Genomic DNA, 14,549 nt, shown 5'->3' with positions numbered 1-14,549 from the left:
CACCTTCATGACCCATAACTAGTTACAGTAACAAAAACTAAGGGAGAAAATAAAATTATTGTATAGTAGAACTAAACAATAGTATAAAAAATATATCGTTATATTTTGTCATAATATTTTTGATTTTAAAACCAATGCCTTTGGATACTTAAGTACACGGCTACAGCTAGTCAGTCGATAAAGGACCAAATGAGCACTTAAATGATTTAACCGAGTTGTACATACATTAAGCAACGCTTTTAAAGGCAATTAATAAAAAACTCGAATTATAAACAACAAAAACTTATTTGAAGACCCGTGCGCGATATCAGTGTCACACAACCAGTTCTTCAAGTCCTCAACACATGAAGAAGTCACCGCGCAGAATGTCTCAGCCGTCAACACGTAATAATTAACTTCCAACTGGTTTCTCCGCTTCATTCACAAATATTCTTGAGCTCCGAAAATCAAAATTAGCCAGAATTGTTAAGACAATTATTTTGAAGTTGTACCACTGATAATACATAATTTGTCATCAGAGAGCAGCTGGAAGCAATTTGAAGTTACGTATTTGTCATCCGTCTAGCACCGTCGCGTTGATATAAACTATTTATTGTAATCTAGTATTTGCCTCTTTGTATTTCAACCCAAGGAAAAGGCAGGTTGTGTACACCATCAAAATGAGAGAGACAAGTTTATTTAAAATCCAAGCAATGGACAGAACATCAAACACCCAATCAAACATGCTTACACTTTCACAGGATGAGAAAGTCTACAGGCTACTTGAAGTATTCATATGATACCGGTGTACTGAATAGTCATGAATTTACAATGGTGTTTACTACAGGTGTTACTATGTTGTTGGTACACGAAAGGACCCATATGATCAAGTGTTACAGGAAAGATAAGAGTGTTTTGTACCAATAGATTTGTTAAGGGCGACCCTGATGGTTTTATCTTCGTATACATACTAGGGTAGAATTGTTGTTACAATAGATAATTTTTAAAATAGATTTTTAGTTGTAAAATACGATTCATTTGCACTGTTTACTTTTAATGTAAAATAAGTTTCAGGTACAAACTAACACATGGTACAAGAAAATTAAGTGCCAAATTAATTTTGTACTTTTTTTTAATACTTTCCCTCTTTGGAATCGACAAAACAGGAAAAATATATTTATAAGTCCACCAGATGTTTCGGTACATCCTTGTGTGACTGTGGGACTAATTAATTTGCCGCCCTATTGTGATTGTGGATTGTCCAATAGTCCATTCGGCATTTCCCTCTATCTACAGGTTCGTCAGGTGGAAAGGCAACGACGTTTGTTTGTCCCAGCATTATTTATGTAGGTAAAACATCCCAAAGCTGTATTTGGATACAAAAATTAGGTTACGTACCTTGTATATTTGGAAATCAAATCGTAAGTAATTCGCAAACGAGTTTTGTTTGTAAAACTTTATTGGGATTTAAAAAAGTGAACAGTTTAAAAATAGGTAGTTGGTCAAATGTTTTTAATTTCTTTGTATGTAAGAGACATATATTACATATTCACGTAATTTGAAAGGGTATTTATCCAAATCCACAGAATAAAATACCGTTGTTGTGTTTTCCTCACAAGTATGGTGTTCATAATTTAACAATTATCACACACAATTAAAGAGTTTTCACAATCGCAAATTTATGATTATGAATGAAAACAAAGTAGATACATGTATATAGGCGAAATAACGTGTTCAAGGATGTAACCTTTAGGAATGTGAATCGTAACCACCTTTAACCCCCGCATTGTTTTATTTCAGTAATTCTTCTGGATCTTATGTCCTTGTGTGAAATATAACCCATACATTACTGTAAACTGTTAATGCATCACTTTAACGTAATAAGATCGTCAACCTGTTTACTTCAATAATTATTAAACGTCATTAATAAGTTCACTTAACCAGTGATCATTATTTCTAGACAATTGATTATGACGAGAGTAAAACAATCTACGGCAAACAAAAGACCAGCATTAGATCAAGTTGCCGTCATTACTTGTGCTGTATCTCGGATCTAAATTGGAAGCAAAAACTCTTTTTACCCAATAATGAATGGTTTGAAACCTCGAGACCTACATTTGATAGAATTAATAGCCATCTTGACGATAGCTGGTTGCAACTTGCTGGCTTGCTCTACTTGTACGAACATCGGTTCCCACAACATTACAACAACTATCCTATGTAACTACTACTATACCAATAAACACGCATTCTAGGGGAGTTTCATCGTTATACAAACCGAGAGAGTGTATTAGAGTTTCAAAGATTTGGCCTACGAATATTAATCTGAATTGAGTAGGTTTCAAAGTTACAACGGAGTTTTTGCTGCTTATTTTCAGTTTGCATAATCTTACCTCACTGTTAGTTCAATATCACAAAACGCAGTCCTCGTAGGCAGAGGATCTCGACAAGATACGTATGATGTGCAGCGTTGTCCAAACGAGACGAGATTTTACAAAAGCAACGTTTTTCAGTGTCCAATTTTCCGCGTGAATCAATTTTGCACGTACATAACTCAATAAAATTTTTAAAAGAACGAAAATGCTAGAAGAAACTATGCTAAATCAACGACGTGAATAACATCAGACGTCAACACTAGCTTAAGTTTCAATTTTTTAGCGGATTAGTTAGCCTTAACAATAGTACAGAATTACGACAAATTTTGTTGATCGTACGGCCCACAGTAGTGTCTGTTGACCATTTCCACTACTGGAAAGGAGTGTGTCTGTTTGACCCTATTATATTCCACTGGAAAATAAAGGGTGAAAAGGGAAAGACTCCTCACTCTTAAAAGTTGAATATTTGTTAAGTCGGTCTGCTACAGCGTTGGAGCTTCTGTTTTAAGCTGACAGATAAAGAATTGATATTTATAGCCTATACGAATATAAAGATTACAATACTCTAATAAATTTGTTCTTTCTCTTTATCACACATTTGTCACCATTGACTGTCCCAAACAAATTTTATTTTCGTAAATTCCCGACATTGACGGATTTATGAGTTATGGCACCCTTCTTTCAAATTTGGAGATTTCCAATTTGATCCCTGTTTCTCATCCAGACACCCTTTTAACTGAGCAGTTTTTTATTGCATAATGTTGTCGAACATGCCGTCATTTTCTATACACAAGGCCATAATCTAGATCTGGTCTAAATCGTTTTCTTTGAAAACTAATATGTACAGTTCTATCAGAATACATGAAATAGTACAAAGTAGACTTGATCTTAATTACAGTTGAGACTAATATCGAATGTGATGATTGCCCTCAGCAACGATGCTCTGCTCATTGACATTTGCCTTGATTGTTTGACATTTTGAGTTTTCACCGGGTGTCTAATGTTCTTTACAATTCTACACAGTGTAAATAATGATTGATGGACATAGTAACGATGCATTCTTCACACATTATATTTTGTAGCGTGGTTCTTAAGATGAACGACCCAGACAGCTTTCGAAGTTTTAAAATTTACTAACTTTTCGTAAATTCTACAACGGTTAAATGTAAAAACAGAAATATACCTGTGGCAAAAATCTGATAAGCTTGATACGGCATTTCAAATGCGTGTTCTTGTTTACTTTGTTGAATAACTAAAACACACAAACATGTTTACGCAATCGCGATCAAAGTCAGATTCACTGGCTACAAAATATTTGTCTGAACAAATATCTGATCGAATATTGGTGGCTTATGTGAGGTGGTGTAGTAGTGGCTTGTGAGGTGGTGTAGTAGTGGCTTGTGAGGTGGTGTAGTAGTGGCTTGTAAGGTGGTGTAGTAGTGGCTTGTGAGGTGGTGTAGTAGTGGCTTGTGAGGTGGTGTAGTAGTGGCTTGTGAGGTGGTGTAGTAGTGGCTTGTGAGGTGGTGTAGTAGTGGCTTGTGAGGTGGTGTAGTAGTGGCTTGTGAGGTGGTGTAGTAGTGGCTTGTGAGGTGGTGTAGTAGTGGCTTGTGAGGTGGTGTAGTAGTGGCTTGTGAGGTGGTGTAGTAGTGGCTTGTGAGGTGGTGTAGTAGTGGCTTAACTGAAGTGGTGGGGTAGTAGTGGCTTATGTGAGGTGGTGTAGTAGTGGCTTGTGAGGTGGTGTAGTAGTGGCTTATGTGAGGTGGTGTAGTAGTGGCTTATGTGAGGTGGTGTAGTAGTGGCTTGTGAGGTGGTGTAGTAGTGGCTTGTGAGGTGGTGTAGTAGTGGCTTGTGAGGTGGTGTAGTAGTGGCTTGTGAGGTGGTGTAGTAGTGGCTTGTGAGGTGGTGTAGTAGTGGCTTAACTGAAGTGGTGGGGTAGTAGTGGATTATTTGAGGTAGTAGGGTAGCAGTGACTTATCGGAGGTGATGGTGGGGTAGTAGTAGCTTATTTGTGGTGGTAGTAGTGGCTTATCTGAGGTGATGGTGGGGTAGTAGTGGCTTATCTGAGGTGATGGTGGGGTAGTAGTGGCTTATTTGTGGTGGTAGGGAAGTAGAGTCTTATCTGAGGTGGTGGTGTAGTAGTGACTTATCCGAGGTGGTGGTGTAGTAGTGACTTATCCGAGGTGGTGGTGTAGTATTGGCTTATCCGAGGTTGTGGAGTAATAGTGGCTTATCAGTAGTTGTTGTGTAGCAGTGGCTTATTGGACATGTGGTGGTATATGTAGTGGGGGGGGGTTCGTAATAACATAGATTTAACCCACTTCCTTAGAAGATTTGTCGTCCTTATGAATCAACTTAAGACAATTTTAATCTTAGTTTCGCCCAGTGCCTCTAGGGGGTTTTTTATGTTCGGAGGTATTTAAGTTATTCCAATGTTTAACCAAATAAAACGGTACAATTATAAACTATTGCTTGTACTCTGGTTTTAAAACCAAAAAGGTAAGCACGAATCATCAAAATGGACACTAATATTAAAGATTCAAACGTTTGACGACACTAGCGCTCCGTGCCATCACGATGAACCAGACATAAAAAACAAGCCTCAGATTTAGAATGGGATGAGAACGATAAGTCTACTCGTGTAGATGGTAGTAGAGTAGTCCAAGTGGTGAGTGGTGGCGGGCGTGGTGATGGCGCTGGCGGAGGGGCACCGAAGGACAAGTCACCACATATAATTAGCATGCATTACGAGACAATGGATGACCCGGGCCTGCCGTGTTATATCTGACATTCCATCTGTCACTAGACACTAGACACAAGACAGTGTATGTACATCTCATTCTCAACTGGCTGTCGTTGCACGGTTTACTTTCAAGAAACAAATACAGTATTTCATGTAGGATTCCTTTCACAAGTAGGCCTACACCATCGTCTTATTGGGATGACTAAGTTTTCCTCACTAAAACGTATTTAAGAATCAATTATTTTTTAATTGTCCTACGTGGTTAACGCAACGAAGGGTTTTTACAGCACCTCCCGATTTTTATCTAAACCTGGAGGCTTAGAACGAAACTACGAAAAAGTCAAAAAGTGCTCTGCTCCCGTAACTTGACTGTTTCTAGACTCACAACTAATAACTATAACGTCCATTTCCAGTAGATTATCACGGTTGCAATTTACTTGATCCAACAGGAGGGTGTTCGTCACGATTCCTAGCGTTTAGAGTATTTGTGATTAAATAACCTCGGGTGATTTATAATTTGGCTTTAGGTTGATAAAATATCCATCCAGCCCAACGTTAACACTACAAAATACTGATCCGTTTACTCATGATTACTATAAACAAAGAAGCCCACTTGAAATGTTTAAAGTAAACGACAGTGTGTGTAGTGCAGTATAATATTGTCAACAGTTGAGAGTTGAGACTTTAGTGAGAGGACGGGATGATGTAGGGGTGAAGGGCGAGTGAGGGTAACGGACTTTGGGGCGTCGCACCTGCAGAGGGGTGTCCACGTGCCTGCCTGCTACCCTAGCAGACTAGACTTGCAGTCCCACGCGCACTTCCACTCCTATACAGAGAGATGCAACACTAGCACGCATGTATTTCGGAAGTACAGTACGGATTTATTTAGATTTTTTCAGTAGTTGACGGCTTCTTCTAACTTTGCATTTGCCCGTCCACATATACAACTGCCCATGCGTGGATACACAGTTTACGAGAATCGCAAAACACACATCGCACAACATAAATTGACTACTGTACAAATAAGTCACTACTCTTTACATAATCTCAAAAAATCTAACAAAACAATTGAACTAACAAATATTATACAGGGTGTCCATAAAAAACGTTTCAGGACTTTGGGAAATGAATCCTCAGACTAAAAGGAAGAAAAAAGTTTATGGGAAGGTATGTCCGAAAATGCATATTAACCCAGATATCCGCCATTTTGTTTCTCATACAAAAATATTATTATCTGTGAAGTTTTTTATTCGATGATTATGAAATTTGGTAAAAATGTTAACATACACAAGACCTATAATAGAAAAAATAATAAAGTTGTTCTGATTGTAAATTTCAAAATGGCGGCCGTTTGAACTTTTCTAACTTAAATAACTCAAAAACGGCTACTTCTATGAAAAAATGGAATATACTTTTATTTAGCATTTTGAATTTCCTATCAAACGATACCAAGATAAAAAAGATCGGACGAAAGATAACTGAAATATGACATTTTTTGTGTAAAAATTAGGCAAAGTTAGTCGGGGAACCCTTAATTTTTGCCTTATTATTACACAAAAAACTTTATATTTCAGTTATCTTTCGTTCGATCTTTTTGATTTTAGTATCGTTTGATAGGAAATTGAAAATGCTAAAAAAAGTATCCTTGACATTTTTTCATAGAATTAGCCGTTTTTGAGTTATTTAAGTTAGAAAAATTCAAACGGCCGCTATTTTGAAATTTACAATTGGAACAACTTTATTATTTTTTCTATTATAGGTCTTGTGTATGTTAACATTTTTGCCAAATTTCATGATCATCGAATAAAAAACTTCACACATAATAATATTTTTGTATAAAAAACAAAATGGCGGATATCTGGGTTAATATGCATTTTCGGACATACCTTCCCATAAACTTTTTTCTTCCTTTTAGTATGGGGATTTATTTCCCAAAGTACTGAAACGTTTTTTATGGACACCCTGTATATTTTTTAAATAGATAACACACTTGTCAATCCAAGTATGGAGTCTTATTGGCTTGTAAGCAAGAAATTTCACCCCAAGAGGAAAAATGTAATGTGCAATTCGTGTACGAAGTATCTTTGCAAACTTCGAAAAACAAATCTATACCGGCTCGTGCGTATGTCTAAAAGGTTTCTCTCGAATGCAACAAAATGTCACAAACTTAAGTTTTTTTGTTTGCATTAACACGTAATCGATCGTTTCTGGATAAATTATGAAGCGGAATTTACATTACAGCATTGGTGGTCGCACGGAGATCCAGTCATTGCTCAGAATGCCTCTTTGGGAGTCCCTTTATTGCATTCTTTTCGCAGATGTACCTATTGCGAAAATTACCTTTTGTCGACACTACCTTCTGTGACAATATATTTCGGAGGTATGCCTAACCGTGTGCATTTTAGAGAGCAGTGCCAAGCTTGCATTCCTTTCTAAACAGTGCCTTCTGGAGCAATGTCACGCACCGAATCCATAGTAACTTTGTCTTATCGGTTTTGTCTGACCTTTGTTTCAGTTTAGGTTTGATGAGAGTGACAAGTACAGTACAGTATATTGAAGTGTCCACTGTCCAGGTAGTGTGTGTGTGTGTGTGCGTGAAGCAATGCCCTGATGGCTAATGCCTGGCCGATGGAAGATGCCCATTATTTTGGCCGTTCTCACGGAAGTACCAACCTCTCGCCCACATACTGGATCAAATTTACCTCCCCCTCCCCCCTCCCACAATATCTTGTCATTGTCTGTTTTTACCAGGAATTATTAGGGCTTCTTTGCTGCAGACAACCTACTTTCTGATACGCTATGGCTAATTATTTACTCCTCTTGTGGGTTCAAATAACCGTAGTCAAACAATTAGTAGATTTGGATTTATTTTTACCCTGCAAAATATTCCTTGACATGAAAATTGAAGTCAATCATTTTTATGTTTTTTAGGAAACCATTTTTCATTTATTTATCAAAACAATTTTCGCTGTGTATGTTATTACCTAGGCTGGTTAGCTGAGGTAATTTACCAGATATTTTGTAAGAAAATAAATAAAAAAATATTATCCATACAAAAAAAAATTGAACTATTATTATGCATGAAATTTTGTCCACAACATATTTAGGAATAAGCCCTAATGATTTTTTGTTTTATCTTTCAAACATCAAAATAAACACGGGGAAACTACCCAGAATTTTCTTTTCTGGAAACAACTTCTAAAGCCCACACAAAACTGCATTAATTTATTAACTATGTTTAACATTGTTAGAATACTTTTTGTGAGGTAGTTTAACTGTAAAGTAGTGCGGTAAGGCTGAGAAATTATTGCAACTTCTGTACTTTCAATTTTATCAATATGTGGGAAGCAAGTTAATCGACAGCATAGATTACATACATGGAGATGAAGAGGACAGCTGTGAGTGTACACCTGCTACAGGAGATGATCTATGCCTATGATCAGTATGTACAAGTGTGAGGCAGTAAGACACTGTACTGTGTCATGTGCCAACATTCAGACCATGTTCCAATCATGAGTACCCAGGGTCTGAGTAGCATTGCTAATCATATCTCTCAAGTCTCAATCACAACTCATGGAGTTTGTTTATTGGTACAAACTGCAGTTATACTACACGGAACTCAGTGTTGTGATATGTTGTGTAGTGTGTCTGACCAATAATTGAAATGTTCAATCCAGTACATAAGCAATTTCAATTAGCCAAACAAAAAAGGTTGTAACAAGCAGATTTGATTTACTAAGAGAAGGCTACAGTTTTTTAGTTATTGAATTGTACGTTACTTACGTTCACTCTTAAAAAACTAACAAACTACACTGTTGTTACATCAATTACTGTTATCTTTGTTTATATTAGCAAAATTAATATTCAGCACTAGGCGAACACGATGTTGGGATAATAACTTTTTAATTTCGATACTAAATATTATATATGTCTAAATTTTGACTGTATGTGAATGAGTCTTGAAAGTTTCACTGGAGCCTTTGCAGTTTGAATTTAAGGATATCTACAGACAGTCGGCAAAAAATGAGCAAATAACAAATTTTAAATGGAACTTTTATCAATAGCAAATATTTCCCTAATTTTTTAACATAGTAGCCTAGATGTAACATTTTGAGGTAAACCAGATAAATTTTAGATAAAAACTCAAGAGTACCTACAAAATTATTATTTATATCTGCAAAAAAATTTTGTTTATTACCTATCAATAAAGAATTTCTCTCTCTCTCTTAACTGGCCACCTCAGGACCATGAGTGTCCAAATAACATAACAACTTCGAGAGCAAACCAGATCCTTAATATTTGATCAAATATGGTGTTTCATGACTCGATGTCATTTCCAGCGTGTTGCAACATAATATGCATATCAAAAACCACATTCGATGCACATATAAACAGTAAAATTCTGCCTTGATGTTAGTAAAAATATGTTGTTTGGTTCCAGAACGTTTATAAAATAGTTAGGATTAATTTTCAAGCCAAGGGGAACCTAAAAGCTTGTCTGTAAATTGTGCTGAGGAAAGATTTCATCCTTGCGATATTATCATTCGTAGAAAGTGTTTGCAAAAACTGTGCAACACCAACTGTGGACATTCAAACAGGTTTATCCTTTGGACTCGGTGTGCTTTTAAAAAAGACTGTGTGTTCCTTCTAAGTTGACTGTTAGTATTAAAATATCAATAGGCCTAGATAAGGAAATCTAAGAGGAAGTACAGTAGAAAGTAGGCCTAATTGCCAAAACTAAATGAAAATTTACAACCTCTCAAGGTAAATTTGACTTGTTAGTTGGCGGTAAACTGAGTTTTTGTGTATTCTAAGACTCGGAAGTATGCTTAAGCAGGAAAACCACTAGTCCGATTATCTCCGTTCCGTTCCTTTCAGTCACCGTCTGGGTCAGACGCCTTCTGCCGTTTTAAAGACAATACAGTTGAACCTCGTTTGTACGAACCTCGATAAAACGAATTCCTCGATAAGACGAATTTTTTTAAATCCCCTTGACACTTTCATATAGGTCAATGCTAAAAACACCTCTATACAACGTAGTAATTAAGTTAAAAACCTCCATAAGACGAATTTGTTTGTGACATGGGCTAGGACTGATTAACCTCTATACAACGAATATGCTTAGCACAAAACCTCTACAAGATGAACGTGACCTCTATAAGACGAATTTATCATAATCTTAACCTCCATAGTACGTAGTTTTCAAAACAAACAGAAGCTTGTCTCAACATGAAACCCCCACCCATCCCTCCTCCTTCCTCAGTCATTGTTTGGAGAAACCTTGGAGCGAGGAGAAACCTCTATAAGAAGAATAACAGCAGCATTAAACCTCGATAAAACGACCCTCTTTATTAAGAATACCTCTATAGTACGAATTTTTCCCCTACCCCTTGAAATTCGTCTTATAGAGGTTCAACTGTACCTAACCCATTGGTCCGTCGGACTCTGTCAGTAATCGACGAGGAATGCACTAGACGCGATAAAAAGTTCTTCGGCCGAGGAGTTGTTTGTGACAGCCACGTTGTGTGCTGAAGGAAACAACGAAGGTTCTCTCGGTACATAATATACAAAAAAAGAAATGACAACCTTAAAAAAACGGAGAATTTCATAATTTGTTTGATTTAAAGAAAGACCATGTTAAGTTTTTATTTTACTTTCCCATGTCTCAAGTTAAGTTTAGACTTATTTCCTGCCAGGGGTTGTCTTCCTGTTATCATGAAAAATTTGATCACTTTTTGTAAAGAAAGGGATACCGGTACTACCTAACTGCTTCAATTAAAAGTTTGTCTACACTTAAGTCATACATGAAGCTTGACAGTGACTAAACTAGGCTGGTGTATGTAGACCGGAGCCGGAGAAACATCGGATCCGACGTCCGACCCGTAACCAATGCCTCAGAGAGCAATGTCAACGGATGGGAGATGGAACAAAGAGAAAAGCAATTTTGGCAGAAGGTGTTGGAGACTTTACTGAACTGAATGGAGAGCATCGGACTAAATGGGTTTCCTACTTTAGGAGACTATGATTGCTTAAAATGCACACCATATAATTTAAAAAGAATTTGCATTGGCCTAGGAGGGTCACATTGTGTCCTATGCCTACATTCAAAGATTGCTTATTAGCAAAATAAACCATAGGCTAAACATCAAGAAATAAAACTTACCTACAGTGCATCAAATCTACCGGACAAACGATAAAACATTATAAACCGTTGCAATTTAAAAAAAAATGGATGGGCCTAAATCTTATCCTACTCATTCAGAACAAATGGTTTATTTGGTCAGTGTATGGGGTAAATTTATTGTACCACCATGGAATCTTACCCTCTTGACAGTGTAGTTTTAATTATTAAACCGGCATGGTACCCCCTGGAATTTTATCCTGGCTCATTAAGAGCAAATACCGGTGTACCGGTACTTATTTTGCATTTAATTGAACCCTCACAATTGAATGCTCACATAATTATACGTAGGGCAAAACTTAAAAACATCCTATACCCCACCTTTGTCACACATACAGGCGCACGGAACCAGGAGCCGCTTCTCTAAAATTCCGCTTTCAAAACTCTTAACCTGTAGTATACATACTGTAATGGCTAACACCAAGCTAAGCCACGCCGCATCCAGTTACACGGAATAATTCCACCAGAGAACTGCGGGAAGAAGTTGGTGCGGAATAGTTTCACTAAGTTTGGCTCTGCGTGTGTAAGTGTGTGGTAGGTAGTAAACATAGTAATTTAGAGGTGGGAAACAGGTTTGGAGCGCTGTCCGTGACAATTTGCTTATCATTTTTATTTACTGATACAGACAAAGTGACTGTAGGCCTATATTATGCCTTTGATAAATAACTGTAGTATTTCACGACTGTAGATTTGTAAAGTACCTAGTCTAATCCAAAAATGTAATAAATATTTGGTAAAAAAATTATTGTAGGCTAGTATTAGGTTCTAGATTATCTAGTGACTGTTAAACTTTGAAAAATCAGTACGCTACCGGTAAACTAACTTAAAACACATTAGCCAATGGGGTTCTCAGTGTCACGCAAGATGTCTGAAACCTATGCATTCATTATTTCATTGTGTGTAAAACCACATAGGCTAGGCCTAGCCTATATATTTTATTTTATCTTTCTCTCCAGATTTTGAGCAAAAAAATATAAAAAAATCTCCCTCTAATCTACCATACTCATGTTGTCCACAAGGCACACTACCGGTAGGCCTACTAGGCTTTCTTGTAGCCTAACTTGTTTCGAGATCAATAACTAAGGCTTAGTTCTGTGTGTGCGCAATCAGTGGGTGTCAGACGGCGCAGTGACATCCGACGGGCGATGGTGTGCACACACCCCAAACGGAACTAGCAGAACTTTCCACAGGGTAAACTTACTTACTTGCATACTTGTATTTATCCAACTGGAAGCTTTACAGCCGTGGTCGTCATTGGTGACTTATCTTATCTAATCTAACAGGGGCAGGCTGAGACCATAAAGCACTTCATCCGAAAAGTCATGTTAATAACCCTAAAGTCATCTTTTTACCAAATTGCCAAGAATTATCCTTCTAACATCAGAAAGCTTATCAGGCCCTAATCAAAAAGCAGGTGATTGGCTGTCTCCTCTGACCTAAGCTACCACAGTGCCTACAGATCGGTTCACCATCAAACAAGCCCATTCGTTATGAATGTTTTCTGAATCGCCCATGTCCAGTTATCAGTTCCACTGTTAATTTAATTTTACGCCTGACTTCCACAGGGTAGTTACACGCGCCTGAGCGTGCAATATGCTTATTAAAATCTTAAATATGAATCTAGCTACAGGCTGTCATATAAGGTTAAGGTAACTTAAAACTAAAGGCTTAAAAATAAGGTTCCGGTATAATTATGAACCAACGACATGACAAAGAAATCTACCATCCAGGTCACCAAGATAATTTTAAAAGGTTCATAAGTAGGTTAGATCTTTAGGTAGGGCTTAGCTATTTATTTAAACCTAGTAAGCCTAGGTAACCTATAAAAGATAAAAACTTTATTCTACTTACGGTAACTGCGTGAAGCCCCTGCAAGGGGTTGTCAGGAATCTTTTTTTCAGTCTTCTTAGCCGCTCTCTTCGACTTATTTTCCAGATACCTCTGCTTAAGGGCCATTGTATCTTGAACATTTTGTTCCACAATTCCATTGAAAGCTTGATTAAATCTCGGAACACAATCACTTTGATGTTTTCTGTAGTTCTCAATTCTGCGACGAAGGCGGTCAACAACCGCCTGTCTCTTAGGAGTAATGACTTCAGCCATGCCGGGGGCGGCACTTCTTTGTATCAAGCCACAGCCGCCCCCTTGGTTGACTCCTTGCCCCCCCACTGCCTCAGGCACACACTCCGAAATTGGATAGGACGCCAGCTTCTAATTGTGAATGTCACTTTTGTACTAAACGAATTGATTACGTAATCATTAGAACTACATTGTAGTTGTAAGATATATAGGCTATTCTGCTTTACTAATATACTAAACGTTATTTTCTTAAGGCATATTCATAAAAAAAAATGTTCATAGGTTAGGTGCTACTTGGGTTTAGCTTTCCTGAAGAAAGTCATCTTGTACTTATCAAACCACATGAATTGCGATATTCTCTTGGGTTTTGTTAGAGATATAGATCAAAATAAGATATATTTCCAACAAGAACACTCTTGCAATTTGAACACAACTAGCAATAAATTAAATACAAAATGTATCACAACAATGTTTCCATTTGACAACAGGTTGTTGATCAACAAATCACTGGGTTAGTACAAATAGCAGTAGTGGTTCTATATTAGACACAAACAACTGAAAAAGTCATAAAGTACGGATATAAAATACGATTTCACTTTCAACCGAGACGGATTCACAAGAGAAATATCTAATTTACAAACATGAACGACATTGCAATGAAAAGAATACCGCACAATCCGCACTTTCAGCCATTGTTTTTCGTGAATTTCGTGGTGTGGTGAAGTTTAGTTTCTGATTGACTCGCAACTGATACCAACAGTACGGCTAAAAAACTAAAAGTCCCGCATCACCAAGTTATCCAACATAATCACTCAATTCTTTTTCATAGATATGTAAAAAAGTGTATACATACAATTAGATAAAATATACTAAATATCAAAATGTGCTAAACATAACCCTTAAATCTTATAACCTTAAAGTTTATTATAGTTTTTCTTTAACATTGTAATATGTTTTATTCATCTGTCATTAGACATAAATAGAAACATAATCAGCGCCCTTTAATCTATCCTTCCCCTCTCTTGATTCTATTCAATAATAAACCTAGGCATCTGCAACTGCAACTCCTCGAGAAACTACCTCTTAGTTATTAGGAGGACGTTGAATGGCGTCTATGATGAGGATCACATTTAGGGGCAAACATAAGTTGTCAACATGACAATATTTGACAAAAGATTCATGATTCAGCTGTTTT

At 37.0% G+C, this 14,549-nt stretch overlaps 1 protein-coding gene across 4 annotated transcripts in view; it reads right to left on the bottom strand.

Moving 5' to 3' along the window:
* Window positions 1-14,059, bottom strand: part of LOC128985937 (neurogenic protein mastermind-like) — a 60,374-nt gene extending 46,315 nt beyond the window's left edge. For all 4 annotated transcript variants that reach the window (XM_054405931.1, XM_054405932.1, XM_054405934.1 and 1 more), the window contains exon 1: window positions 13,127-14,059. In XM_054405931.1, coding sequence (XP_054261906.1) covers window positions 13,127-13,378 — 252 coding nt within the window. In that variant the 5' untranslated portion in view covers window positions 13,379-14,059. The remainder of the gene's footprint in view (window positions 1-13,126) is intronic.
* Window positions 14,060-14,549: the final 490 nt, after the last annotated feature.

This window comes from Macrosteles quadrilineatus, unplaced genomic scaffold (genome assembly GCF_028750875.1).
Source record: "Macrosteles quadrilineatus isolate MER2022 unplaced genomic scaffold, UCM_ALF_1.0 Scaffold_2__2_contigs__length_208266976, whole genome shotgun sequence".
Lineage (NCBI taxonomy): Eukaryota > Metazoa > Arthropoda > Insecta > Hemiptera > Cicadellidae > Macrosteles > Macrosteles quadrilineatus.
This window is presented reverse-complemented; position numbering and strand designations above follow the sequence as displayed.